Below are 27,891 nucleotides of genomic sequence, written 5' to 3' on the forward strand. Positions count from 1 at the left end.
CGACTGTGGAGATCTCTGTGTGTATCACTGCTGTCGGAACAAAACCTCGTATCTCAGAGAGATTCTTTACAGGAGAAGAAAAACAGAAACGTCATGAACTTTTAATGGCAGTAAGTGGAGAAATATTTTTTTCCATGTAATTCTGGGCCGGATCTGTTGGTTCTGTTCATCATGAGATTTTGACACAAGGGCGACTGCGTTTTTCAAATGATGTCGGAGATAAAAGATGACCGAGCTGGAGATGCCAGGTTTGGCCCCAGCAGCAGAAACGTTTATATAGCTCAGCTCTTTGTTGCTCTGGTTTCGCGTTTTGCGGTTCATTCAGACGAGGTTTACAGTTTCTCTCCACATGGAGTCGATCAGCTGAGACACGTTTGGCTTCCACCTGTTTTAGTGTTTATCTGTGAGTCTCTGAAACAGGGAAGCAGCTTTTAGGCCTCAGACACAACAGATCACTGGAACCTACTGCTCAGCCCTCAGTCCTCGCTGTTTACTTGGCTTTGTAGTATTTATGTCTGTGTGTGTCGGTTTCCAGGACTCCGGCTGAGCCTGGTGTCATTTACCATCGGAAAGCCTTTTCAGTGTAGGATTGAGCTAAATCTGGGTTTGGGAATCTGGCTGATGGATTATTTTATTGGCCTTTCGGCTGGATTATCGTCTCAGACTCCGACAGAACTGTGGTGTTTTTTATTTTTCATGCCTGTGCGATCGTGTGCAGCATATCATCATCCGAGTGCGACGCCCAGCCGTCGCTGATTGACCATAGTATCCTATGGCAGTAGTTCTCATAGTTTAATCAATGTTCCTGCTGTAACCTGTTACAGCACAGCAGGCAGATCAGTAACATCACAGCAAATCTGACTAAACCACAGAAAATACAGCTGATACTCCTGCTGTGGTTTGGTTGATCTTGGTGTGGTTTAGTGGTTTGTGCTGTCAGTTTAATTGAGACTTCAACTACTGTTTTCATTTTTGAGCATCAAATATCTCAAATACTCTGTAATAATAAGGAAAACATTTGTTTTTGTCTTTCATTTTCGTGATTAAATGGGAAATATTGATCATGTTTAATTTTCAGTCTTATTTTTATTTATTATTATTTCTAAGTGAAATAGTTGGAATTCTGGAAATTAACGGAAAAACTTAACAACAAGCAATTATAGTCATAACAAGTAGCATGAACTGCTGTAACAGGGGGTCACTATTCTTCCGTTTTCCCATTCGCACTGAAGAGGGGTTTCAGTCCGAACGTCGCTGTCAGAGCGAAACCTTGAGTCTCTGTTTTTGTAACTTTTCACTTTTTAAGTGACACTTTAAGTGATTACTTTTTTGTGTAATTTTAAAAGTCCTGCTGTCAGACTTTCATGACAAACATACAGAACAGGGGTTCCTAATCCTGATCCCGGAGATCGACCACCCTGTAGAGTTTACATACCCTGATCTAACACACCTGATGTAGGTAATGAAGGCACCCGAATGGTAGAGCCAGGTGTGTTGGAACTCCGGTGGTAGATCTCCAGGACCAGGATTAGGCGCCCAGGCCTAGGATTAGGCGCCCCAGTTGCTTTTTTGGGAATCTGAGGTTTGGTCCGGGAGCGATGATATCAGTCTTAGTAAAGGCATAACGACACAAACTGCCTGATCAGTTGGCTGAATGTTATGTGACCATTTTTGGAAAATTAAATCCCACATATGTTGTAGGTGGACTTGAAAATGGTATGATTTCCAAGGAAGTCGTCCAGCCTGATTGATACTGTCATCAATTGTCTGAAACCTTTGTTGTATTTTCCATGTTTGTGTCTCACTATCTCTGTGTCTGTCTTTTTCTCTGTTTGTGTGTTGGGTCTTTGTGTGTGTGTACACTCCAGGCTGAAGGTCTCAAAGACATCAACTGGCAGTTAATCACGTGGATCAAGGAGAGCCAGCAGAGCCTGAACCCTCAGAACCACAGCGAAGTCGCCCCAGACGCCAAAACCGCTCCGAGCACTAAGCCTCAACCCCGCGCCCCTCCACAGGATGAGCCCAACCCCAAAAACAGGCGGCACTACGGCTCCCACAGCCCCCCTGCCCCGCCACAGCCCACCGATACTGACGCAGAAGCAGAGTCTGCCAGCTTGAGCCAACACGCTAGCAAGCATGCTAACCACAAGCCGGTTTCCAAGCCCTCGGAGGCGGGACACAGGAAGACTGTGGGGAACAAACAGCCAGGAAGGAGCAGCAAAGCCCCCCGGCCGGAGGAGGCCCATGCCGGCCTGCGGGTCGAGAGCGTGGAGCTGACCCCGCGCGATAAAGACGCAACGTTCACAGACAGACCGAAGGTCAAAACGAAAACCAGCCACAAATCTGACGGCAAGAGGACCTCCAAGCACCGCTCAGACAAAAAGGAAGGGAAGAATGCAGCTCCTAAAGCCACAGAGACGGAGGGAGGAAAGGAGGCTGAACCTGCCCCCCTTCCCAGCCCCGCTGCCTTACGCTCCACCGTTCCGCCCACAGTAAGCGCCAGCACCACGAGTGGTGTTCGAACCGAAACAGTCACGCCCACAAAGAGCTCGAAAAAGAGCCGCACTCGCTCGCCCACCAGAGACAGGAAGAAAGAGAGGGCGTCCAGGTCGGCCACTGACCGTCCGCAGAGCCTGGTGGTGAAGATCGAGCTCAGCCAGCTTTCCAGAGTCCCGACGCCGGCCAAAGCAGCCAAGGCCAGTGAGGGTTCCTCAAAGAAAGCCGGCCAGGAAAAGAAGCGCGGTTCTGCTGCCAAAGCAGGCAAGAAGCGACCTGTGAGTTCCTCTTTCTTCTCTGTTAGGGAGCCACTAAGGGCAGAGAGGCTCTTCAGTAGAGTTGTTGTAGATGTGGTTTACAGCTCAGTGTGTCTCACTGTGAGCTATAAAAACAAACAGAACTTCACCATAGCCGTTTCAGATGGCAGCAGGGCTGCTGGTCACAGAGCAGGATGGATGTCCACTGTATGTACAATGGTCACTGTCAGAGATACCTACTCTAGATCAGCTCTGCGACCGCAGGTGTGGTGTGTGAACAGACCCTGCTGTTAAAAGCAGCTGCCAGTGTTCTTCTCATTTATAGCTCACAGTAACGAGTTCTACACGTCTCCAGCACCGGAGCTGGATGCAGTTCGTGAACTATTCGGACGTTATTAGGAAACCAGACATTGTCTTGAACGCTTGTAGGATTAGTGGAAAATTAGAAGACATTTCAGTAAGTGCTCATATTTGATTTGCTGTTGGTTTTTCAAGATTCAAGAGTTTTATTGTCGTGTGCTCAGCAGAGCAGGCAGTTACACTGTGCCGTGAAATTCTTACTGTGCTGCTCCTCCATTCACCAAATATAATCTTAAGAGAAAATATAAGTAATAGATGTAAACAGTAAACAATAGTGTTCTGTGCAGTAATAGATGTAAACAGTAAACAATAGTGTTCTGTGCAGTAATAGATGTAAATAGCAATAGTTGTGGCTTTTTGTTGACCTCGTAATCCAGAAGATCCAGTGAAGTTCAGAGGAAAAGTGAATGTAGGACGGAGTGGATGAGAGAGAGACAGAGAGAGAGAGAGACAGAGAGAGAGAGAGACAGAGAGAGAGAGAGACAGAGAGAGAGAGACAGAGAGAGAGAGACAGAGAGAGAGAGACAGAGAGAGAGAGACAGAGAGAGAGACAGAGAGAGAGACAGAGCATGACAATGGGACTTCAGAGGTCCCTAGTCGTCTAGTGGACACTGGACTATTAAAATGAATCCTTATTAAAGTTTTTTGCACATTTTCGGGCCACATTTAAGTTGATTAATCCATCATTAGTTAGTTCACATCAGAATACCTTATATTAAAACTCATTTTTTTGCATTTTGTGTGTGTGTGTGTGTGCATGTCTGTGTGTGCATGTGTACATGTGTCTGTGTGTCTCTATCTCTGTGTGTGTGTGTGTGTGCATGTCTGTGTGTGTGTGTGTCTCTGTGTGTGTGTGTTATTGTCTGTGTATGTGTGTTTCTGTCTGTGTGTGTGCGTGTCCATATGTGTGTGCGTTTGTCTCTGTCTGTGTGCGTGTCTGTGTGTATGCGTGTGTTTGTATGTCTGTGTGTGTCTGTATGTCTGTGTGTGCATGTGTACATGTGTCTGTGTGTCTCTATCTCTGTGTCTGTATGTCTGTGTCTGTCTGTCTGTGTGTGTGTGTGTGTGTGTGTGTTTGTGTGTATCTGTCTGCGTGTGTATCTGTCTCTGCGTGTGTGTATGTATCTGCGTGTGTGTGTTATTGTCTGTATGTGTGTCTCTGTGTGTGCGTGTCCGTATGCCTGTGTTTGTGTGTATCTGTGTCTCTGCGTGCGTGTGTGTCCGTATGCCTGTGTGTGTGTTATTGTCTGTATATGTGTGTCTCTGTCTGTGTGTGCATGTGTGTGTGTGTGTGTCCGTATGCCTGTGTGTGTCCGTATGCCTGTGTGTGTGTGTGTGTCCGTATGCCTGTGTGTGTCCGTATGCCTGTGTGTGTGTGTGTGTGTGTGTGTGTGTGTGTGTGTGTGTGTGTGTGTGTGTGCCAAATCACTGGCAGCTCCACAGATTCTCATAATCTTGTCTGATATTATCTGCCGTTCAGTTCCAGAGTAACTGCTGCGTCTGCTGATTGTCCAGATCTCTGTAGCTTTGAGCTCCAGTTTTGGAAGCTCAGTCATTTTCTTTTGACGTTCTCCTTCATTGTCCAGGTGGACTGTTCTATCTCGTCTGATCTGCTCACTGATCTCCTGAAAGAACTATGGTTTGAACTTAGTCTGGAAGTGAAATGGGGCAGGGGCTTTTTCACAGCGCTGTAGGTGGTTGTTTATGATTATTCATTATGATTCTTATTTCAGTTTCTCTCATTCGAGAGGCTGTTTTGATCAGCTGGCTTGATAAGAAGCCAAGCCAATTTTTTCTCTCTCCCTCACTCGCCCGCTCACATGCTCAATTTCTCCCATGTCAGCTCACTGTCCACATTTACATGGAGCCTAATAATCTGTTAATAATCCGACTAACAGCTCGATCGGAATAGAATACGTCCGTGTAAACACCTCAGTCGGAATAGCGTAGTCCGACTGAGGCCGTTCAGAATAGTTACTATGCGATTAAACGAGGTGGGTAATCCTGTAAATAATCTGTTACATAGTGGAATAATATCCGTGTAAACTCCTGTATCCGATTACATTCCCTATCGGAAAGTTTCAGTCCGTTCTGCATGAGCGTCGCGTCACAGTGAGAGTTTATACCGTTCAACACGGCGGAGCAGAAACTGGTCTGCAGAGGAGACGAAGTTCATGCTCTGATCTTTAAAAGACGGCGGTGGGACGGACGTCCAGCTTATGCGTCTCAGAGCACGACGTCTTCCTCTCGGCCTTCTTTAATAAGGAGACGTGAAGGACGTTTTCCTGAGTCTGACGTCATTTTAAAGCAGTTAAAAACACAATCACTGCTCACTGCTGCTCATCTCACTCTGACTGGACTCACGGGATGCTGGTTGTCACGGTAACGTCTAGACTAAGTGGTTCTCCACACGTCTGTGTCACTTTGGATCTGATTACTTGTAGTGAGCATGTAAACATTTCATCAGGTTGTTAAATAGAGTGAGATGAACACCTCAGTCTTGATCTGTAATTGGAGAAGTGTTTAATCTGATTGGCAGAGATCTTTGCATGTAACTCAGACACTGAGCTCTCACTGAGTTCAGTGACGGCCCTTCATTGATTGACCGAAGCCTGAATTCTGGAGAGATTTCAGCCGAACACAGTTTAGCGCCGTGGTTTACATCAAAACGTTGCTTCGTACTCACGTCACTGTACGCGTCTGAGGGAGTGACGGGTCAGTGATGAGCCCAGTGTGAGAGACGCTGTTTGAAGGTGACTCTGCTCATGTTCTCAGGCCGAGAAGGCGGAGTGTTCTGTGCCAAAGAAGAAACCAAAGCTGGAGAAGGAGAGCCGGACGTCCTCATCCTCTCAGCACGGCTCCAAAACAGAGTGAGTCTCACACTTTAGTACCGACGCTGGAACGGTCGTATCAGTACCAGCGGGTATTTACTGTAGGAATGATTTCAGACCTGAGTATTTCAGACTGGTGTTTAGTGTTCAGTTACTGCACTGAAATATCTGCGCTTAATCATTTTACTGATGAGGTGCTGATACTGTTCCCTTATCAATGTGTCACTAATGTAAACCTAAAATAGGGCTTTAAAAAAACTATTAATATGAATAGGATTATTTATTAATAACACATTATAATAAGAATATATTAAATATAATTTTTTCCTACCACAGCTCCCCTCTTTGGAGGACTTTATTCTTTAATTTTATTATAGTTAGAAATAAAATAGAAGCAAAAATTTAGATATTCAACTTTTAATGAATTATAAACATTTAACATTATATGTAAAAAAAAATATATACGTACTATAATAATTATTATAATTTTATACTTACATTCCATATAGTGCTTTATAAGTAATTACACCGTAAAAAAGCCGGTAAACAAATTCGGCTGATCTGCACTGTAGTGTGGCTGGTAGAGTAAAAGCTGCTGCTGATGTTTTACCACTTTAGCGCTTCAGGCTGAGGTGGTTTTACAGAAACACTTCACACAAACTTTCTGACATTATTACCACGTTTTGTTCAGCTGCCACTGAGTGGTCAGCCTATGCTGTCTTATTATTAACTAACTTATTATTCATTTTTATTTACTTTTGTCTTCCCAGTAATCTTATCTAGTTTACTTGGTCTTATAGTTTATCTTTATTATATTTAATTATCCTTTTACTAGGCCCTTTTAAATTTTAATTAGCCTATTTATCCCTTTATGTTAAATCGTGTTCGTTGGTTTGTTTATTTAGTTTTTTAAATTCATTTGCCGTCCATCTCATCTGGTTTTCTCTTAGTTTGTTTACGCAGTCCTGTGCAATTAATTTTAACCTGATTAAATTCTATTTCAATTTCCTTTTTAATCCCTTTAATGTTGTAAATGCTCGGCTGCTGTAAAATGAGGGTCACCCTCGGTGTATTTGCAAGTGAGAATAAAGGTTGTTAGATTGATTGATTGCTAATACCTGGAGCACCACCTGCTCTGCACAGTTTAGTGTGCACCCTGCTCCCAACACACCTGGTCCAGCTGATCAGCTCATTAACAGACCCTTCCTGAGTTGAAGTCCGGGAGTTTTGGCAGGAATGCAGATAAAGGTGCGGGGGGTCGTTCAGGTCCAGGGTGGGAATCACTGCCTGGGAAGCAGGCTGTTTTTTAACTTTGCATTTAGGTAAATGAGCTCTGTTCTGATTGACTGCCCTGTATGGTTCTTTTTACTGTTCATTAATCCAGTAGTGAGGTGGTTTCTGAAGGCCGTCTGGATCTCCTGAGGGGGTAGGCGGTTGAAGGATGGGCCTCCAGGCAGGCCTATATGTCAGGATGGAAAGTCCCTGTTATTCCAGAAGCAGCAGTAGCTCAAGTGGTGCACCTGCCCTGTCCTGACCATGCATTCGTCCTCCCACTGTCACAGGGCCTCCAGGACCATCACTGAGGACAAGGAGAAGAAGAGCAGTAAGAAGGTCCTTCTTCCTCCTCACTCGTGTCAGGATCAGCTGAAGGTTTCAGGAAACAAGCGCCGCAGTGGGGAACCGGAGGAGAGCAGCTCCAGCAGTAAACATAAGAAGAGGAGCTCCAGCAAGCAGGAGCACAGCAGGAGTGAGAAGGTAAAAAAAGCGGCTTCAGCTCAGAGTTACATCACAGTCACATTACAGAATATATGATCTGAAGCTCCAGATTAGGAGCTGCTCAGCGTTGTCAGTTAAGACTTATTGCTGTTATTTGGTTGTAGTTCATTGATTACATAATTAATCAAAATGCATAATAATTTACCGTTTTTTAAAAATGAAGGATTTAATCTCTTGCGTACAACAGTAACATCAACTTCAAAAAAATGTCCAAATTCCCCATAACTCAGAGTGTGAGGTGTAATCAGAGGTTCAGAGGGTTTGGTGTGAAGCGGTTCAGACGTCTTTACAGTGGTGGTGATGGGAACCAGGCGTCGCCATGACGACAACACAGATATAGACACTTTATTTACCATCCAGAACCACCAGAGAACCTACACGAGTCTTCTGAGCTTATATGGAATGTTGATGATGGAAAACAGTGGAAAATCTGGAATAATGAGTTTTCTTTGGGGACTATTTTGCCGCACAGCGCCCTGCATGTCTCCCTCCACCATGAATGGAGTTGAAGTTCTCTAAACTCTCATAAAACAGCGTCTCAGTCATCAGGCAGTGAATTCAGAACAAGCTCATGTAGGAACTTTCTGTAGGAGCTTTTAGAGGGACGTCTGGTTCCCATCACCACCACTGTGAACGGCTCTGACTCGGTAAGATTATCTAGAACAGAACCGCTCTGATTACGTCTTAACCAGTTAATTATGGAGGAACATTGAAGAATCAGTGGAATTCCCCTGTAATATTGCCGATCTATACACAGTCAGGGTTACTAGAACGCTTGTGTGGGGCTGGAATGTGTTGTGTTCTGTAGGAGTTCTGCTGTGTTTCCGTTTTAATGTCTATTTTTACCCTCTATGTTACAGAAGCCATCAAAAAGCAATGTAAGCTCCTCAGAGACCCCCACTTCCTGTACTGCCCCAGCAACACACAGACCACTGCTGACGTTTGAGGACAGGTGAGAATAAATCACACATCCACACGTCCATCAGATATTTGCCGATATTATGGTGGTGATTAACGTAAAAAACGAGCCGTGTATGAGTCGGAGTGTGATTAGGTCCAAAAGGTCCAATGAAAATGTGGCTGATGTTGATTTTAAGGGGCTTAAAGTTCTGGTTTCTATCTCTTACATCACTGATGATGCTGGAAACAAAGAAATGGCTAATTTTCTCCAAGATTATTGAAAATTTTTACACTGATGCTTTAAAAATGTGGATCATCTGTATCAGCGATATTAGCAGCTAAGTGGTATATCAGTCGGGCTCTGATATACGGCTATTTTTCACATAGTGGACAAGGTTTGGGTCAGAGGAGCCTCTTTTAGATCAGCAGTTGCTGCAAGAAACCAGTAGAGCTGGACGATACAGCAAAGATCTGCAATACGTCAATGAATTATCATGATATGCATCTGCTGCTGATCTGCTGCTGTTGTTTTCAGGCAGTTCTCTGTGGATCACCACATGAAGGAAGCCAAAAAGCTGAAGCACAAAGCAGATGCCACGGTAACGTTTTCACCCCCCCGTCTCTCTCTCTCTCTCTCTCTTTGTCTTTCTTTGGCTCTGTCTGTCTCTTTCTCTTGCTCTCTCTCTCTTTGTCTGTCTTTCTCTGTCCCCCTCTCTCTCTGTCTCACTCACTCTCTCTCTCTCTCTCTCTCTCTCTCTCTCTCTCTCTCTCTCTCTCTCTCTCTCTCTCTCTGTTCTCTGTCTGTCTGTCTTTCTCTCTCTCTGTCGCTCCCCCTCTCTCTTTCTTTCTCTGTGTCTTGCTCTCTCTCTCTCGCGCTTTGTCTGTCTTTCTCTGTCTCTCTCTCCCTCTCTTTGTTTCTTTTTGTTTCTAAAAAAGATGGTTCTTCAAGGGTTCTTTAGTAAAGAAACTGGTTCTGTATAAAACTATGAGTCAGAGCTGTATTCTTCCCTGTGTCCCCGTTTGTGTCTCATCCTGCTGCCTCTCGTCTCCTCAGCTGGATAAAATGGGAAAAGCCTTCAGCTACCTCGATGCTGCCATGTCCTTTGTGGAGAGCGGCATTGCCATGGAGACAGATCCCCATACGCCCAAGTCGGCGTACACCATGTTCTCTGAAACTGTGGATCTGATCAGGTGAGTTCTGCGTGTAACAGGAGCTGAATGTGTCTCTGTTCACCGTCTGATCTGTGCCGTGTTCTCTGTGTGTCTCTGTTCACCGTCTGATCTGTGCCGTGTTCTCTGTGTGTCTCTGTTCACCGTCTGATCTGTGCCGTGTTCTCTCTGTGTCTCTGTTCACCGTCTGATCTGTGCCGTGTTCTCTCTGTGTCTCTGTTCACGTCTGATCTGTGCCGTGTTCTCTGTGTCTCTCTGTTCACGTCTGATCTGTGCCGTGTTCTCTGTGTGTCTCTGTTCACCGTCTGATCTGTGCCGTGTTCTCTCTGTGTCTCTGTTCACGTCTGATCTGTGCCTTGTTCTCTATGTCTCTCTGTTCACCGTCTGATCTGTGCCGTGTTCTCTGTGTGTCTCTGTTCACCGTCTGATCTGTGCCGTGTTCTCTGTGTCTCTCTGTTCACCGTCTGATCTGTGCCGTGTTCTCTCTGTGTCTCTGTTCACCGTCTGATCTGTGCCGTGTTCTCTGTGTCTCTCTGTTCACCGTCTGATCTGTGCCGTGTTCTCTCTGTCTCTCTGTTCACCATCTGATCTGTGCCGTGTTCTCTCTGTGTCTCTGTTCACCGTCTGATCTGTGCCGTGTTCTCTCTGTGTCTCTGTTCACGTCTGATCTGTGCCGTGTTCTCTATGTCTCTCTGTTCACCGTCTGATCTGTGCCTTGTTCTCTGTGTCTCTCTGTTCACAGTCTGATCTGTGCCGTGTTCTCTGTGTCTCTGTTCACCGTCTGATCTGTGCCGTGTTCTCTCTGTGTCTCTGTTCACCGTCTGATCTGTGCCGTGTTCTCTCTGTGTCTCTGTTCACCGTCTGATCTGTGCCGTGTTCTCTGTGTGTCTCTGTTCACCGTCTGATCTGTGCAGTGTTCTCTGTGTCTCTCTGTTCCCGGTCTGATCTGTGCCGTGTTCTCTTTGTGTCTCTGTTCACCGTCTGATCTGTGCCGTGTTCTCTGTGTGTCTCTGTTCACCGTCTGATCTGTGCCGTGTTCTCTGTGTGTCTATGTTCACCGACTGATCTGTGCCGTGTTCTCTCTGTGTCTCTGTTCACGTCTGATCTGTGCCTTGTTCTCTGTGTCTCTCTGTTCACCGTCTGATCTGTGCTGTGTTCTCTGTGTCTCTCTGTTCACCGTCTGATCTGTGCCGTGTTCTCTGTGTCTCTCTGTTCACCGTCTGATCTGTGCCGTGTTCTCTCTGTGTCTCTGTTCACCGTCTGATCTGTGCCGTGTTCTCTCTGTGTCTCTGTTCACCGTCTGATCTGTGCCGTGTTCTCTCTGTGTCTCTGTTCACGTCTGATCTGTGCCGTGTTCTCTCTGTGTCTCTGTTCACCGTCTGATCTGTGCCTTGTTCTCTATGTCTCTCTGTTCACCGTCTGATCTGTGCCGTGTTCTCTGTGTCTCTCTGTTCACCGTCTGATCTGTGCCGTGTTCTCTGTGTCTCTCTGTTCACCGTCTGATCTGTGCCGTGTTCTCTGTGTCTCTCTGTTCACCGTCTGATCTGTGCCGTGTTCTCTCTGTGTCTCTGTTCACCGTCTGATCTGTGCCGTGTTCTCTCTGTGTCTCTGTTCACGTCTGATCTGTGCCGTGTTCTCTGTGTCTCTCTGTTCACGTCTGATCTGTGCCGTGTTCTCTGTGTCTCTCTGTTCACCGTCTGATCTGTGCCGTGTTCTCTGTGTCTCTCTGTTCACCGTCTGATCTGTGCCGTGTTCTCTGTGTCTCTCTGTTCACCGTCTGATCTGTGCCGTGTTCTCTGTGTGTCTCTGTTCACCGTCTGATCTGTGCCGTGTTCTCTGTGTCTCTCTGTTCACCGTCTGATCTGTGCCGTGTTCTGTCTGTCTCTCTGTTCACTGTCTGATCTGTGCCGTGTTCTCTCTGTGTCTCTGTTCACCGTCTGATCTGTGCCGTGTTCTCTGTGTCTCTGTTCACCGTCTGATCTGTGCCGTGTTCTCTCTGTGTCTCAGTTCACCGTCTGATCTGTGCCGTGTTCTCTGTGTCTCTCTGTTCACCGTCTGATCTGTGCAGTGTTCTCTGTGTCTCTCTGTTCACCGTCTGATCTGTGCCGTGTTCGCTGTGTCTCTGTTCACCGTCTGATCTGTGCCGTGTTCTCTCTGTGTCTCAGTTCACCGTCTGATCTGTGCCGTGTTCTCTGTGTGTGTCTCTGTTCACCGTCTGATCTGTGCCGTGTTCTCTGTGTGTCTCTGTTCACCGTCTGATCTGTGTCGTTTTCTCTGTGTGTCTTAGTTCACCGTCTGATCTGTGCCGTGTTCTCTGTGTCTCTCTGTTCACCGTCTGATCTGTGCCGTGTTCTCTGTGTCTCTCTGTTCACCGTCTGATCTGTGCCGTGTTTTTTCTGTCTCTCTGTTCACTGTCTGATCTGTGCCGTGTTCTCTCTGTGTCTATGTTCACCGTCTGATCTGTGCCGTGTTCTCTGTGTGTCTCTGTGTGTCTCTGTTCACTGTCTGATGTGTGCCGTGTTCTCTGTGTGTCTCTGTTCACGTCTGATCTGTGCCGTGTTCTCGGTGTCTCTGTTCACCGTCTGATCTGTGCCGTGTTCTCTGTGTCTCTCTGTTCACCGTCTGATCTGTGCCGTGTTCTCTGTGTGTCGCTGTTCACGTCTGATCTGTGCCGTGTTCTCTCTGTGTCTCTGTTCACCGTCTGATCTGTGCCGTGTTCTCTGTGTCTCTGTGTCTCTGTTCACCGTCTGATCTGTGCCGTGTTCTCTGTGTGTCTCTGTTCACGTCTGATCTGTGCCGTGTTCTCTGTGTGTCTCTGTTCACGTCTGATCTGTGCCGTGTTCTCTGTGTCTCTGTTCACTGTTTGATCTGTGCCGTGTGTCTCTGTTCACTGTCTGATCTGTGCCGTGTTCTCTGCGTGTCTCTGTTCACCGTCTGATCTGTGCCGTTTTCTCTGTGTGTCTCTGTTCACCGTCTGATCTGTGCCGTGTTCTCTCTGTGTCTCTGTTCACCGTCTGATCTGTTTTCTGTCACAGATTCATCCTGAAACTGAAGAACTACTTGGACCCGTCAGCTCCGGCGTCTGAACGCGACTTTCTTGTCCTCTGGTGGGTCTCAGAAATGGAAGCCCAGCACAAACCACAGAAACCATTCTGCTTTCTAGAGTCTTGGAGTCTGTTTAACAGACGAGATCTGACACTGTCTGTCCAAAAGTATCTGGACAGTCTCTCTAATGAGTTGAAAGAATTGAAAGAGAACTGATCTGAGGGCCTGAATCTGTCAGATTATTGTCTTTATCACTCGTCATAATTCATTCATATTTTCAGCCTCTTTATCCCTCCCAGTTAAACAGCCTGTTACTGAGCCTTTAAGACTGATGTATGTTAATGAGGTGTGCTCTGATTGCCTGTCCTACACTGTGCTTTATTCGAAAAGCAGTCAGAGCTGAAATGTGTGTGTGTGTGTGTGTGTGTGTGTGTGTGTGTGTGTGTGTGTGTGCGTGCGCAGTATGCGCTGCCAGGCTCTCCTGCAGATGGCGATGTTCCGCTGTAAGAGAGACTCTGCGCTGAAGTATTCCCGCACATTGACTGACCATTTCAAGGTAACGTCTCGGTTCTCCACACTGGTGTTCTTGTATTGCAGGGTTCAGTGAGCCCCTCCTGCCTGGGTAGTTTGCTGTATGTGTGAATAAATTAGTTATATTGGTTGTATAGTTGTATTGTTATATTGTATGCTGTGTTAAGTAAGTGAGCTCCGCCTACAGAAGAAAACTCTCCGTTTTAGTGACATGAAAACAGCATTTTTTAAAATTAAGAATTTAAACTCGTTATAAATCAAACCTTTCAGCTCCACTTTACCAGAAATCAAAAAGATCTTTTAAAAATTAACACTGAACAAAAACATGCACAAAAATGTAATAGGGAGGGAGGGAGGGAAGGAGGGAGGGAGGGATTGTTGGAAGAAAACCTTGTTTCTCCAAAATAGCAACTTTACAGTAGAAGGAAAAAGATCTACCTTACTTTTAATGAAAGTCTGTGTCATAATGTCATAAACTGAAAAACGACAGGAGGTTTTGTTCATACAACAGCTGTGTGCGTGTGTGCGTGTGTGCGTGTGTGCGTGCGTGCGTGCGTGCGTGCGTGCGTGCGTGCGTGCGTGCGCGTGTGGTTTGTTTTCCTCCTCAGAATTCGAAGAGTGTGCAGGCTCCCTCTCCCTGCATCTCAAAGTAAGTCGTCTTCTGTGCTTCCAGTATTTATTGTTATTGTGATGAATTACATCACAGTGTTTTACTGTATCCTCAGTGTCACCTGTACTTAACCCTCGTCCCACCTGCCTGTTTCATTACAACGTGAGCAGAATTAGTCCTGTTTAACTGGATTTAGTGTTGATTATAAATCACTGTATTCATAGCTGTGTTTTTAATTTTGCTCAGCTGTTAGAAAACGTAACTATATCGTATCGTGATATTACATTTGTGCCGTATTGCCCAGCCCTGCTCACTGTCTGTCTCACTCACTGTAGTGGAAAGGAAGAAAAACTGAAATGGGCCAGATTTTTTTTTGGTTTTTGAGGATGAAGGATTTTCAGTCTGATCAGTTCCAGTTTCACTCAGCTGACCATCAGGAGTTAAAGGGAAACTTCACTGATTTTCTTTTCAAGTTCCCCCATAATTCAGTGTGTGAGCTGTAATCAGAGAGATCCAGAGCAGTTTGGTGTGAAGTGGTTCAGACGTCTTTACAGTGGTGGTGATGGGAACCAGGCGTCGCCATGACTACAACACAGATATAGACACTTTATTTACCATCCAGAACCTCCAGAGAACCTACACGAGTCTTCTGAGCTTATATGGAATGTTGATGATGGAAAACAGTGGAAAATCTGGAATAATGAGTTTTCTTTTGGGACTATTTTGCCGCACAGCGCCCTGCATGTCTCCCTCCACCATGAATGGAGTTGAAGTTCTCTAAACTCTCATAAAACAGCGTCTCAGTCATCAGGCAGTGAATTTCTGTGCTTTGTATGTAATTATGCAGAAGCCTCAGAGTGAAAGTGTTTTTCTCTGTCTCTGTTGTCAGAAGTACGGGCACACCTTCCCCCATGTCCCCGATGCCGTCTCCTGCAAGCTCGGTCAGTTCAGGCCCCGCCTCCAACCCAGGCAGCAGCAGCACTGTGGCCATTCCACAGGTCATCCAGCAGGTGGCATCCTCCTACGTCAACATCACTGCCCTTTTCCTCAGCGCTCACGACACGTGGGAGCAGGCTGAGGAGCTTGCACGGAAAGGCAGCGGTAGGTCCACAGCAAACACACGGGTCAGTAAACGAAATGTGGGCCGTCCAGAAACTCCTGCTGCTGCTCCTGTCCTTCACAAACGGAGGGACGAGCAGTAATCAGAGAAACGGTTTGTGCACAGCCACAAACTCTTATTATATACGTTACTATATACAGCATTAGTGCTCAGTTTGAGGGATGAAAGGATTAGACAAAAAGGACCTGAATGAAACCAGCTACACCAAAAATGAATCTGTTGTGTTGACCAATTAGACGCTGTTCACATGTACACAGAAACTGGCCTGTGTGTGCGTGTGTCTGTCTCTGCGTTTGTGTGTGTCTGTCTCTGCGTTTGTCTATCTCTGTGTCTGTGTGTGTCTCTGTGTTTGTGTCTGTTTGTCTGTGTGTGTGTGTCTTTGTCTCTGTCTCTGTGTGTGTGTGTCGGTGTCTCTCTCTGTGTGTGTCGGTGTCTGTGTGTGTGCGTGTGTGTCGGTGTCTCTCTCTCTCTGTGTGTCGGTGTCTCTCTCTCTGTGTGTGTCGGCGTCTCTCTCTGTGTGTGTGTCGGCGTCTCTCTCTCTCTGTGTGTGTCGGTGTCTCTCTTTCTGTGTGTCGGTGTCTCTCTTTCTGTGTGTCGGTGTCTCTCTCTCTCTGTGTGTCGGTGTCTCTCTCTCTCTGTGTGTCGGTGTCTCTCTCTCTGTGTGTCGGTGTCTCTCTCTCTGTGTCTCTGTGTGTGTCGGTGTCTCTCTCTCTGTGTGTCTCTGTGTGTGTCGGTGTCTCTCTCTCTGTGTGTCTCTGTGTGTGTCGGTGTCTCTCTCTGTGTGTGTCGGTGTCTCTCTCTCTGTGTGTCTCTGTGTGTGTCGGTGTCTCTCTCTCTCTGTGTGTCTCTGTGTGTGTCGGTGTCTCTCTCTCTGTGTGTCTCTGTGTGTGTCGGTGTCTCTCTCTCTGTGTGTCTCTGTGTGTGTCGGTGTCTCTCTCTCTGTGTGTCGGTGTCTCTCTCTCTGTGTGTCTCTGTGTGTGTCGGTGTCTCTCTCTCTCTGTGTGTGTCGGTGTCTCTCTCTGTGTGTGTCGGTGTCTCTCTCTGTGTGTCTCTGTGTGTGTCGGTGTCTCTCTCTGTGTGTCGGTGTCTCTCTCTGTGTGTCGGTGTCTCTCTCTGTGTGTCTCTGTGTGTGTCGGTGTCTCTCTCTGTGTGTGTCGGTGTCTCTCTCTCTGTGTGTCTCTGTGTGTGTCGGTGTCTCTCTCTCTCTGTGTGTCTCTGTGTGTGTCGGTGTCTCTCTCTGTGTGTGTCGGTGTCTCTCTCTGTGTCTCTCTCTGTGTGTCGGTGTCTCTCTCTGTGTGTCGGTGTCTCTCTCTGTGTGTCGGTGTCTCTCTCTGTGTGTCTCTGTGTGTGTCGGTGTCTCTCTCTCTGTGTGTCTCTGTGTGTGTCGGTGTCTCTCTCTCTCTGTGTGTCTCTGTGTGTGTCGGTGTCTCTCTCTGTGTGTGTCGGTGTCTCTCTCTGTGTGTCTCTGTGTGTGTCGGTGTCTCTCTCTGTGTGTCGGTGTCTCTCTCTGTGTGTCGGTGTCTCTCTCTGTGTGTGTCGGTGTCTCTCTCTGTGTGTGTCGGTGTCTCTCTCTGTGTGTCTCTGTGTGTGTCGGTGTCTCTCTCTGTGTGTGTCGGTGTCTCTCTCTCTGTGTGTCTCTGTGTGTGTCGGTGTCTCTCTCTGTGTGTCTCTGTGTGTGTCGGTGTCTCTCTCTGTGTGTGTCGGTGTCTCTCTCTGTGTGTGTCGGTGTCTCTCTGTGTATCTCTGTGTGTGTGTCTGTGTGTCGGTGTCTCTCTCTGTGTGTGTCTCTCTCTCAGTGTGTCTCTGTGTGTGTCTCTCTCTGTGTATCTCTGTGTGTGTGTCTGTGTCTGTGTGTCGGTGTCTCTCTCTGTGTGTGTCTCTCTCTCAGTGTGTCTCTGTGTGTGTCGGTGTCTCTCTCTGTGTGTCGGTGTCTCTCTCTCTGTGTGTCGGTGTCTCTGTGTCTCTGTGTGTGTCTCTCTGTGTGTGTCGGTGTCTCTCTCTCTCTCTGTGTCGGTGTCTCTCTCTCTCTGTGTCGGTGTCTCTCTCTCTCTCTGTGTCTCTGTGTGTGTGTCTCTGTGTGTGTCTCTCTGTGTGTGTCGGTGTCTCTCTCTCTCTCTGTGTCGGTGTCTCTCTCTCTCTGTGTCGGTGTCTCTCTCTCTCTGTGTCGGTGTCTCTCTCTCTCTCTGTGTCGGTGTCTCTCTCTCTCTCTGTGTCGGTGTCTCTCTCTCTCTCTGTGTCGGTGTCTCTCTCTCTCTCTGTGTCGGTGTCTCTCTCTCTCTGTGTCTCTGTGTGTGTCGGTACAGATACCGACAGTATAGTTTCACCCTGTAGTCCATCTGTTAATGAACCTTCTTTCCACGTCTTCGTTAGGTGATCAGTCCCGAATGGTTTACCTTCTGTTCCTCCACCTTGCCCCCCCCATTGTCTCCTATTGCCTTCTCTTGCCCCCTTCCCTCCAGTTCCCTTCCTGTTGCCCTCTGTTGCCTTCTATTCCCTCCACATTGCCTCCTGTTGCCCCACATTCCCCACTATTGCTCCCTCTTGTGGTTTTCGGGAGAACCTCAGTGACTGCTGCTCATGAGGAGCTGGACTGGGATGGTGGCCTGTAATCCATGGTGTAGGTGGGATTGTGGGTAATCGTGTTCTTTGCTCAGTCTGACCCCCAGCTCTCATGTTCACGCCTGTGTACAGCTAGAAAATGTGTTTAACTGGAAAAATTTATTCAGAAAAAACCTCCACAAACAGCTTCCTCTGATAAATCTGGAGCGTGGTTACAGCGCCACCCCCTGGAGGATCTACCTGTGTCTGTGTTTTAAGGTGTGTGTGTGTGTTTGTGCAGGTGTGCTGAGTGAGCTAGACGCCGCGCTGGGGCAGCTGAGTCTGACGTCTGGAATGACCCCTCTGGTGCGCTACACCCGCCAGGGCCTCCACTGGCTCAAGCTGGATGCTTCAAATGCTCGCTGACCTCCGCTGGCCCAGGGGGGACCCAGCCCGTTAGGTCGGTGTGGCTTTAGGTTCTGTTGCGGCCGATGAGGACGAGAGGGGCAGGACGTCCCGCACGTTGTTCCTTTTGCACTTTGTTCTGAAAGAAGCCGAGTCTGGGACCGGACGCTTCGCCATTAATTCTGCACATGGAGAACGTGCCTAATAAACTGACCAGACCGGATCAGATCTGCGCCACAGGCGCTGTTTGACCACTGTGTTTAGGGAAAGCCACGAGTGACCAATGAGGACTGGACGGGACTTTTGTTTTGTTTTTGTTTTTTGTACTGCCTTTGAGTGAGTGAGACAGAGCAGCCTGGAACACGGAACAGTCTCCGTTCTCTTACTGCGGTGGAGAGAGGCTGTGAGTATCAGCTCCACACTACAGACGCCCGTCTGCGCCCAAGCTTCCTCTCAATCATCATGATGATGATGATGATGATGATGATGATGAACTGAAAACAAACTCTGGACACACATTGGGTCCTCTTGCCTGTGGTAGAAACCCTACAGCGATCTCAAGATTATTTATTTTTGCCTATATTATTATTAATATTGTTATTATTAATGCAGTTTATCATCAGTAATATATTGATCATGTTGAATGATTTAGGTTTTTCGCCCTCAGTCTGCTATTATGTTGACTATGAGAACACCAGCAAAGTGTCGAGGCCTCCAAGACACGCTTTTATTTTTTATTTCTTATTTTTTAAAGTTGAATCCTCTTCCCCATGAACTTCAGTCTTATCACACTTCAGTATTTTAAGTCTTCCCAGTTCAAATTTAGACATTTTTTGATTGAATAAGGGTGTTTTCAACAAAATTTCTGCATAATCCAGAGTGTGAGGTGTAATCAGAGGTTCAGAGGGTTTGGTGTGAAGTGGTTCAGACGTCTTTACTGCGGTGGTGATGGGAACCAGGCGTCGCCATGACGACAACACAGATATAGACACTTTATTTACCATCCAGAACCACCAGAGAACCTACACGAGTCTTCTGAGCTTATATGGAATGTTGATGATGGAAAACAGTGGAAAATCTGGAATAATGAGTTTTCTTTGGGGACTATTTTGCTGCACAGTGCCCTGCATGTCTCCCTCCACCATGAATGGAGTTGAAGTTCTCTAAACTCTCATAAAACAGCGTCTCAGTCATCAGGCAGTGAATTCAGAACCAGTTCATGTAGGAACTTTCTGAGAGGAGCTTTTAGAGGGACGTCTGGTTCCCATCACCACCACTGTGAGGAGCTTTTTGATGGGGGATGTCTGGTTCCCATCACCACCACTGTGAACGGTTCTGACTCGGTAAGATTATCTAGAACAGAGCGTTTTACATCAAACCGCTCTGATTACATATTAACTGTTCAATTATGCAGGAAATTTGAGAAACTGATGGAATTCCCCTTTAATCCAGCACAATAGAGCCTGAATACTGATCACTGCGCTTTCACGTCTGCTTTTCTTCGAGCCGCTGGTTCTTTAATTTGGTACTTAATCGTTGACTGATTAGGAGGTTATGAAATGTGGTTCTACCTCAAGCACAGTGTGTAAGCGGAGGCGAAGGAGCATACGGACCCTGAACCCCCTCCAACCCCCTAAACCCAGACACATGTGCCTTAAACTGACCTGCTGTTTCTGCTGTAGCGCTTTACTGTACGCTGCTCATAAGACTGCACGGCACCTTATAAAACGGCTATAAACACTTATTAATGTTGAATTTGGCAGCTTTAATGTCAAGTTGCCACAATATCTATATCAGACAGCTGTGACTTCATTCTGATATTTGGGTGTGGTGACACTTTCTGGGGTGAAATGACCAACTGTGTGTCTCAGTCTGCATCACAGTGACGTCATAATATGGCTCAGCTCGCCACGTCATGTGACGTCGCTTTATAAGACCAGCTTTACGCCACTGATAAACGCTCAGCTGTAAAGTTCTGAGTCTCATTTCCCCTCAAAAAAGTGTCATAAAGGCACAATTTCAGAAAACAATCAGCTGCCTGACTCAACGTTAAACAATGCCTTTATAACAGACAGAGTCCAGTGTAATAAGCCTTTATAAAGGGCTATCTGCACTCTTAACAAAGATGCTTCTTCTTTAGTGAGCACAGTGTTGGTTCTTCAGATTTATGGGCAATGTGTTGGTTCTATATAGCACCCAAAGAAGGTTCTTCTATTGTTACAAGCTTGACATTGTAATAACAGAAGAACCCTTTTTGGTGCTATATAGAACTATTTGCAGAAGCTTCTGCATCGAGTCAAATAGAGAGAAATAATTCTCATCTGAACATTATTTCCTGCGTAAAGGGTTCTGTACATGGGGAAATGGTTCTTAAAAACCTTTCTGAATGGAACCATCATATTAGGTGTGTGTGTTTGTCAGGTGTCCTGCAGCCTCATGAAGACTGACCTCCTCATTCAGGGTTTAGAATTTATTTGAAATTAGTTTGTTAATGGTTATTAATGAGGTCATAAACCTGATTGTCATTAATAATCCATTATAACATTCATAAACAGGGTGACGGGTGTTTTAAGGCGTTTATGACCTAATTAACGTCCATTAATACAGTAATTTTACAGCATTTATAAGCCGTCTCGGTGTGACGTGGAGCAGGAGGTGCTGCTGGATCAGAAGCTGAATGTATCCTCGATACGGAGAACGGTAACATACGGAACCCAGAGGAGAAACGCTGAGATGGTTTAGAACGCTCACAGCTCTGTGTAGTGAATGTTCTGCTGCTGAGCTTTATGTACGTCTCCATTTCAGCATAAGTGCACCTTTTATTCTTCTCAAGATGTCTGAGAAGCTCCTGAGGAGTTCCTGAGAGGCTCTGAGAAGCTCCTGAGGAGTTCCTGAGAGGCTCTGAGAAGCTCCGAGAAGCTCTGTAGAGGCTCTGAGAGGTTCTGTGTTCTTTCAGAAAGAGCTGTGAAACAGAACCTGCTGCTTTTGTAGCAGAGTCATATGGAGATGAAGGAGCTGAAATCTGATCAGAGCTTAGTGCCTGTTTACTGCTCACTGCACAGCTTCATGCTGAGGACTCTGGGGTGGTGTAGTGATGGGTTCTCCAGCGTGATGTTCTACTTTAGCACTAGGGCTGGGATGATACAGCAGAGAGAATCACGATACACGATGTGCATCACAGTATTTAGTAGTTGTGAAGTCAGCGAGACCTTCAAGTGTGTAATGATGACGTTTCACGCTGCACTAAATCAGCTCTGCTGGACTCGTCATGCTCTGTGTGACAATTCAGTGCTGACGATATTCATATTATCAGAAAAGGGTGTCGTGACGTCATTTGTCATGATAACGATCATATTTGCTGCCCCTTCATTCTGACTGGATCTCGTCGGCCGGATTGTTATCGCTTCACGATCGGCGACAGCAGCGTTAATGAAATCGACACTAAAGTCTTTGTTTTTTTTTTTTTTATTTCCAGAACACAAAGCTGGCCAGATTCTGCTCTTTTGCCGATTTTTCATTCTCCCGAACTCTCTTTTCCTTCTTTCTTCCTGACTTGTGGTTGATTTTGGGTTTCCAGCAATAATAAGGAGTTGATTGACAGTCTGATTCCTTCTCTTCTTCTTGTGGTTTGCGAGTTGATTGAATAAACTCCACTGGACTCGTTCGTGATGGACCTTTCCGTGCCAAGTGGTATTCCCTTCTGAAATTCCCCTCCAGGATTCCTGTACTGGAAATAATGAACTAGGACCTGACTGGAATTTCAACAGGAGGCGGAGCCTTCCATAGGAAAGCTGGGGTTTAAGGGCTGCACATGAATTATTATTATTATTATTATTATTATAGCTGTATTTATTTTACGGTGATTCTCAGCTGTGAAAGGAGGATTAATGATTTATTGCTCTTTTTTTGGTTTGTTCTTCCAAAGAAGCTGCTTTTACTGGATCATCGTTGGTCATTATTTCTCGGCTCTGCTCACCAAATCAGTTTGTCATCTTCTGTTTTTTTCTGCGTCCGTTTTGCTTCCGCCTCGTTTCGGACTCGGCCTTCACATCCTGTTGCGTGTGACAGGCTGTTTTGCGTCTTCACACTCGCGCAGCTTCACTTACTGATGACTGAAAACTGTTGATCTGTTTTGTAACTGAGCTTTTCTGCCTTTTTGACAAAATGTAAATATGAGGATGTCGGTGAGTGTTGTGTAAAAATCGGCAGTGAAATTTAGTTTCTTTAACTCACAAAAACAGAAAGAGCCTTTTTTTCCCCAAAGCTTGTTTTTTTTCCCCACGAGTCTGTAACTGGTAGAGACCGACTGTCGACCACTGCTCAGCTTTGTCTGATGTTTGAGGCAATAAAGTTTTGGGGAAAAATCCAAAATCTGTGTCGTCACTGTGTCTCTGTGTCTTGTTCCTGCAGCTCATCTGAGAAGCTGCATTAGTGACGTTTAGTGAGTTTTACAGTTTTACACTGAACTGAGTTTAGACCGAGACTTTTACACTAAGAGACTTTTACACTGAGACTTTTACACTGAGAGACTTTTACACTGAGACTTTTACACTGAGAGACTTTTACACTGAGTTTTACACCGTGAGTTTTACACTGAGTTTTATGCTGTGAGACTTTTACACAGAGACTTTTACACTGTGAGTTTTACGCTATGAGACTTTTACACTGGGAGTTTTACACTGTGAGAGTTTTACACTGTGAGTTTTACGCTATGAGACTTTTACACTGGGAGTTTTACACTGTGAGAGTTTTACACTGGGTTTTACACCGCGATTTACACCGCGAGTTTTACACTGTTTTATGCTGTGAGGCTTTTACACTGAGAGACTTTTACACTGTGAGTTTTACACTGTGAGTTTTACACTCTGAGTTTTACACTGTGAGACTTTTACACTGTGAGACTTTTACACTGTGAGACTTTTACACTGTGAGACTTTTACACTGTGAGTTTTACACTGTGAGTTTTACACAGAGAGTTTTACACAGAGAGTGTTACACTGAGAGAGTGTTACACTGAGAGAGTGTTACACTGAGAGACTTTTACACTGTGAGTTTTACACAGAGAGTGTTACACTGAGAGAGTGTTACACTGAGAGAGTGTTACACTGAGAGACTTTTACACTGAGAGACTTTTACACTGTGAGTTTTACACAGAGAGTGTTACACTGAGTTTTGGCCGTGAGTTTAAATCTCAGATGATGTGCAGAAACAGCTGCCATCACTCAAACACGTGACACACCAACAGAAACATAAGTGCAACATTCATAACATTATTAATAATCATGATACACACAACTGTGTTCAGTCTCAGACTAAAGTCTTTTTACTCGATGTAGTGAGTGACATCAAAGCGCTTCTGACAGTCAAAAATGTAGGCAGAATTTGAGGAAACTTTTAATTCAGCTTTAATTCAGCATTTCAGGATAAAAATGTATGTACAGGAAACAATTCAATGTATTGGCTACATCATTCACCACTAGGACTTCATAGCTTTACTGTTAATTACAGTTACTTACAAAAAGACAAATTTGAATGAATTTTGACGATTATTGCTCAGAATTTCCTCTAAGCTTTTTTACTTTAGCATAAACGCTGAATCTGTACAAGCTGTGCAGCTTCGTTTGCCTCTTCATGTGTCCGACTCCCCTGCAAAGTTCGGGTTGTTGAAAGCAGGCTGAGAGGGAGGGAGAGAGAGGGAGGGAGAGAGAGGGAGGGAGGGAGAGGGAGGGAGAGAGAGAGAGAGGGAGGGGGAGGGTGGGAGAGGGAGGGAGAGGGAGGGAGGGGGAGGGAGGGAGAGGGAGGGGGGAGGGAGAGGGAGGGAGTGAGAGAGAGGGAGGGAGAGGGAGGGAGAGGGAGGGAGGGAGAGACAGACAGGGAGAGGGAGGGAGAGGGAGGGAGAGAGAGAGAGGGAGGGAGAGGGAGGGAGAGAGAGAGAGGGAGGGAGGGAGGGAGGGAGGGAGGGAGAGGGAGGGAGGGAGAGAGGGAGAGGGAGGGAGAGAGAGAGAGAGGGAGGGAGGGAGAGAGAGGGAGGGAGACAGAGAGAGTGAGAGATTACAGCACTAAAGGGTTCTGCAGGTTCCTGTAGCTGCATTACAGAAACTTCTTAACTCTGATCTGTCTGGTCTCCATGATGACTGAATTTATTCCATTGCAGAATAACAGATCCTAATTTATAATTTCATAATCTCAGCATTAACTCCAGATTCAAAAACAGCATCACACAAACATCCTAACTAGACTAAACCTCCTAAATCCTGTCCTAACTTTAGGATAAATCCCAACAGTGTCTGTATTTACACTCAGAGTTTTGCCAATCCTGTTGACCACATTCTGATTATACAGCAGATTCAGACTGAGGTGTTTATTCTCACTTTGATGAAATGTTTACATGTTCAATAATCAAGTCCAAAATGATGGACATACGTGGAGTAGCACTTCGTAACATTTACTCCATGACAACCAGCATCCTGTGAGGTCCAGTCAGAGTGAGATGAGCAGCAGTGAGCAGTGATTGTGTTTTTAACTGCTTTAAAATGACGTCAGACTCAGGAAAACGTCCTTCACACGTCCTTATTAAAGAAGGCCGAGAGGAAGACGTCGTGCTCTGAGACACATAAGCTGGACGTCCGTCCCACCGTCGTCTTTTAAAGATCAGAGCATGAACTTCGTCTCCTTTGCAGAGGTGTTTGAGGTGTTTACACGGACGTATTCTATTCTGATTGAGCTGTTAGTCGGATTATTAATGGATTATTAGGCTGCGTGTAAACGTGGCTACTCCTAACTTCTCTTTAAGTGTCTGTTTCTTTCTATTTTTAGGCAGCTGTGAGTGAAAATTGAACATTAAGAGAGAAAATAAATAATCTCAAACGGACTTTTACAGTTAATCTACAGAACAACGTCTGAAACTTGGTTCATAAAAAGCTCCAGTTTTTCACATTTTCAGATTCACAAAATAACATATTAGACAGTGAAAGAAGAGAGAAAGAGACAGTAAGACAAAGAAGAGAGAGTACGACAGTGAAAGGAGAGAGGGAGAGAGAGAGAGAGAGAGAGACTCACCACGTCTACGTGTTTGGTGTCTCTCCCAGAGAGACCAGCAGCGCTCAGTTTGACTCCTTTCACACGGAAGACGTAATACAGAACCCCCAAAAGCAGCGCCACCAGCAGAATCGCCCCGATTACTGCACCAGCCACCACCGACGCATGCTCTGAGAGACAGACAGACAGACAGACAGACACTCCTAATCTCAGTAAAAGTTCTGCATAATTTCTCTGTTTGTGTTAATCTGTTGTTCTGGTGTTCAGATCGTTTGGAGGCGTCGCTTTACACAAAAATCATCATCGTCATTTACTAATTAATCCTTTTCTGCTTTTTCCTCAATTTGTTTGTTTTGAACTGAAGAGTCCAGCGTTTGTGAAAAGATCCGTTAATGACTATAAAACATCCTCATTATTCTAAATACGGAAATATTCAGCTTAAAGAGTTTTAATTAAAAAAATGTACACAATGTAAACATTTCCAACTTCCTAACGAGTCATTAGAAAAATGTACTTTTGATCATAAACTGCAGAACGAGGTACTTTCCCAAACCGTGGCCTGTGCAAAAGTTATGGCACATTTTATATTTTACTGATGCTGCATTTTTTAGCAGGAGGTGTTTAAACCTACGGTACAGAACTGTGGATTAAATTAAAGAAACAGAAAAAAACTCTTTCTGTAAAAATGAAATGAAATCAGGCTGACGAGTTGATCCAGATACGCACCAAGCGCTGCTGTTACTGAGTGCATAATCCAGTTTACAGAGATTTGAGGAGTGAAATGATTAAATCAGTAGAAAGAAATAATGAGCCTCACCGGCCACCGGGTCAGACGTCGGGCGAGTGTGATCGCCTCCTCCTGTAGAATCTGGAAACGCAAACAGGACATCAATAACAGAAGATTAACAAGCAGCGTTCTCTTCACAATGTGTCTGATCTCAAGTCGGACACTAAACCTGGAGCTGTCCGACACCATGGTCAGATCGGAAATGGATCGTTATGTCTGAGTAATGAATCCATAGCAGACGGTCAGTGGGAGAGTCTTACGCTGGTGGACTTTGCAGGCGAAGCCTCTCTTCTGGAAGCAGTTGTTGTCGTTCCACGTTCCGTCCTCATACATCTCCACACAGTTCTCCTGGCCCACGTCGTGGAAGGCCTCGTTCGGCTCACCAGGGGCCCAATTTGTGAAGGCCAACGCACTCAGGTCTGTCCAGCCCCATCCGTCTGAAACCAGGTAACAACATCAGTCAGAAAAGAGAGTTAATGAGTCCACCAGCCACAAAGACACTGTCTGTCCAGAAGATGCCCTAATAAGGGAATTCAGACACTTTCTCAGTAGAAAAGCACTGACTAAGAGAACTGACCTCACTAATGCTCAATCAAATCCTCACAGCAATATTCAGCATCTAGAGTAAAGCCTTCCCAGAAGAGTGGAGGCTGTTACTGCAGCACAGACTCACTACTAACACCTTCATCTTAGAGGAAACTGTGGAGTGGACAGAGTGTCAGACACAGACTGAGCAAAACCAGTAAAGCTGAACTGGTTTCCGACAAAAACCTTCTGGAAGATGTTATGAAAACTGATGCTGCTGGAGTTTCACCAGCCAGACAACACTTTATTAAAGCATTCAGAAGATGTTTGTGTTTCCGAACCACCTAAAAGTTAATCTTAGTTTAGATCACTTGAACTCAACAGTGATCCTAAACCTCACATAATCCAGACCCTAAGCTCTAACCCTGACGGTGTCCATCAACTTAGAAAATGACCTACAAATTGATTAAGTATGAAAAATGAGCCTTTGAAAGGAAATTCCACTGAATTTTCAAATTTCCCCCATAGTTAACTAGTTAAGATGTAAACAGAGTCATTCAGAGAGGTTCAGCGTTCTAGATAATCTTACCAAGTCAGATCTGTTCACAGTGGTGGTCCTACAGAAAGTTTCTACATGAACTGGTTCTGAATTCACTGCCTGATGACTGAGACGCTGTTTTATGAGAGTTTAGAGAACTTCAACTCCATTCATGGTGGAGGGAGACATGCAGGGCGCTGTGCGGCAAAATAGTCCCCAAAGAAAACTCATTATTCCAGATTTTCCACTGTTTCCCATCATCAACATTCCATATAAAGTCAGAAGACTCGTGTAGGTTCTCTGGTGGTTCTGGATGGTAAATAAAGTGTCTATATCTGTGTTGTAGTCATGGCGACGCCTGGTTCCCATCACCATCAAATCAAATCAAATCAAATTTATTTGTGGTGCTTTTTACAACGGATGTTGTCACTAAGCAGCTTCACAGAATTCCAGAAAAGACAAAGTTTTGACAAGAATGTAAAAAATGTAAAGACCACCACTGTAAAGACATCTGAACCGTTTCACACCAAACTGCTCTGAACCTCTGATCACACCTCACACACAGGGTTATGGGAGAATTGTTTAAAATGGGTGGAGTTCCCCTGTAGCTGCTGTCATGCTGGTTTAAAGTTGTTTACCGTCCAGGTGTTTAACGGATCTGATTTAGTTCTGTGTTTGAAACTTGTGTGAACGTACATGAGGCGTCCCTGGTGAGTCCGAGCCACACGTTGTGGTATTTGGTGTAGTTGATGTTCCTGATGAACTCCACCTCAGCTCGGCTGTGCACAGAAGCCAGGTCAGCGCCTTTGACCAGCAGGCAGTAGTGCCGCGCCTCTGGCCAGGAGAAGCCCTGCTTTCCATTATGCACAAAGTAGCAATAACGCCCATAATGCCAAAAGCCCATAGGACAGGTCCCTTCACCCGGAGCTGGGGTCACCGGAGGACTTTCTGAATGAAGAGAAAG

The 27,891-nt window shown here is 45.7% G+C and overlaps 2 protein-coding genes across 4 annotated transcripts in view; one reads left to right on the forward strand and one right to left on the reverse strand.

The window, feature by feature from the left end:
• Nucleotides 1-19,020, forward strand: part of LOC108415257 (AF4/FMR2 family member 1-like) — a 76,661-nt gene extending 57,641 nt beyond the window's left edge. For 2 of the 3 annotated variants that reach the window (XM_037546142.1, XM_037546144.1), the window contains 11 exons: nt 1,869-2,774; nt 5,889-5,983; nt 7,507-7,699; nt 8,581-8,672; nt 9,156-9,219; nt 9,675-9,811; nt 12,826-12,897; nt 13,298-13,391; nt 13,975-14,015; nt 14,866-15,077; nt 17,936-19,020. In XM_037546142.1, the coding sequence (XP_037402039.1) occupies nt 1,869-2,774; nt 5,889-5,983; nt 7,507-7,699; nt 8,581-8,672; nt 9,156-9,219; nt 9,675-9,811; nt 12,826-12,897; nt 13,298-13,391; nt 13,975-14,015; nt 14,866-15,077; nt 17,936-18,060 (2,031 nt within the window). In that variant the 3' untranslated portion in view covers nt 18,061-19,020. The remainder of the gene's footprint in view (nt 1-1,868; nt 2,775-5,888; nt 5,984-7,506; nt 7,700-8,580; nt 8,673-9,155; nt 9,220-9,674; nt 9,812-12,825; nt 12,898-13,297; nt 13,392-13,974; nt 14,016-14,865; nt 15,078-17,935) is intronic. The other variant, XM_037546143.1, reaches the window with a different exon arrangement.
• Nucleotides 19,021-23,428: 4,408 nt separating this feature from the next.
• LOC119265411 (macrophage mannose receptor 1) overlaps nt 23,429-27,891 on the reverse strand; it is a gene marked incomplete at its 5' end in the record, with an annotated part of 10,034 nt that continues 5,571 nt past the window's right edge. The window contains 5 exons of the mRNA XM_037546070.1: nt 23,429-23,713; nt 25,099-25,247; nt 25,895-25,945; nt 26,125-26,301; nt 27,624-27,875. Of these exons, the coding sequence (XP_037401967.1) occupies nt 23,669-23,713; nt 25,099-25,247; nt 25,895-25,945; nt 26,125-26,301; nt 27,624-27,875 (674 nt within the window). The remainder of the gene's footprint in view (nt 23,714-25,098; nt 25,248-25,894; nt 25,946-26,124; nt 26,302-27,623; nt 27,876-27,891) is intronic.

The sequence above is a fragment of the Pygocentrus nattereri genome, chromosome 16 (assembly GCF_015220715.1).
Source record: "Pygocentrus nattereri isolate fPygNat1 chromosome 16, fPygNat1.pri, whole genome shotgun sequence".
In the NCBI taxonomy this organism is placed as follows: Eukaryota; Metazoa; Chordata; class Actinopteri; order Characiformes; family Serrasalmidae; genus Pygocentrus; species Pygocentrus nattereri.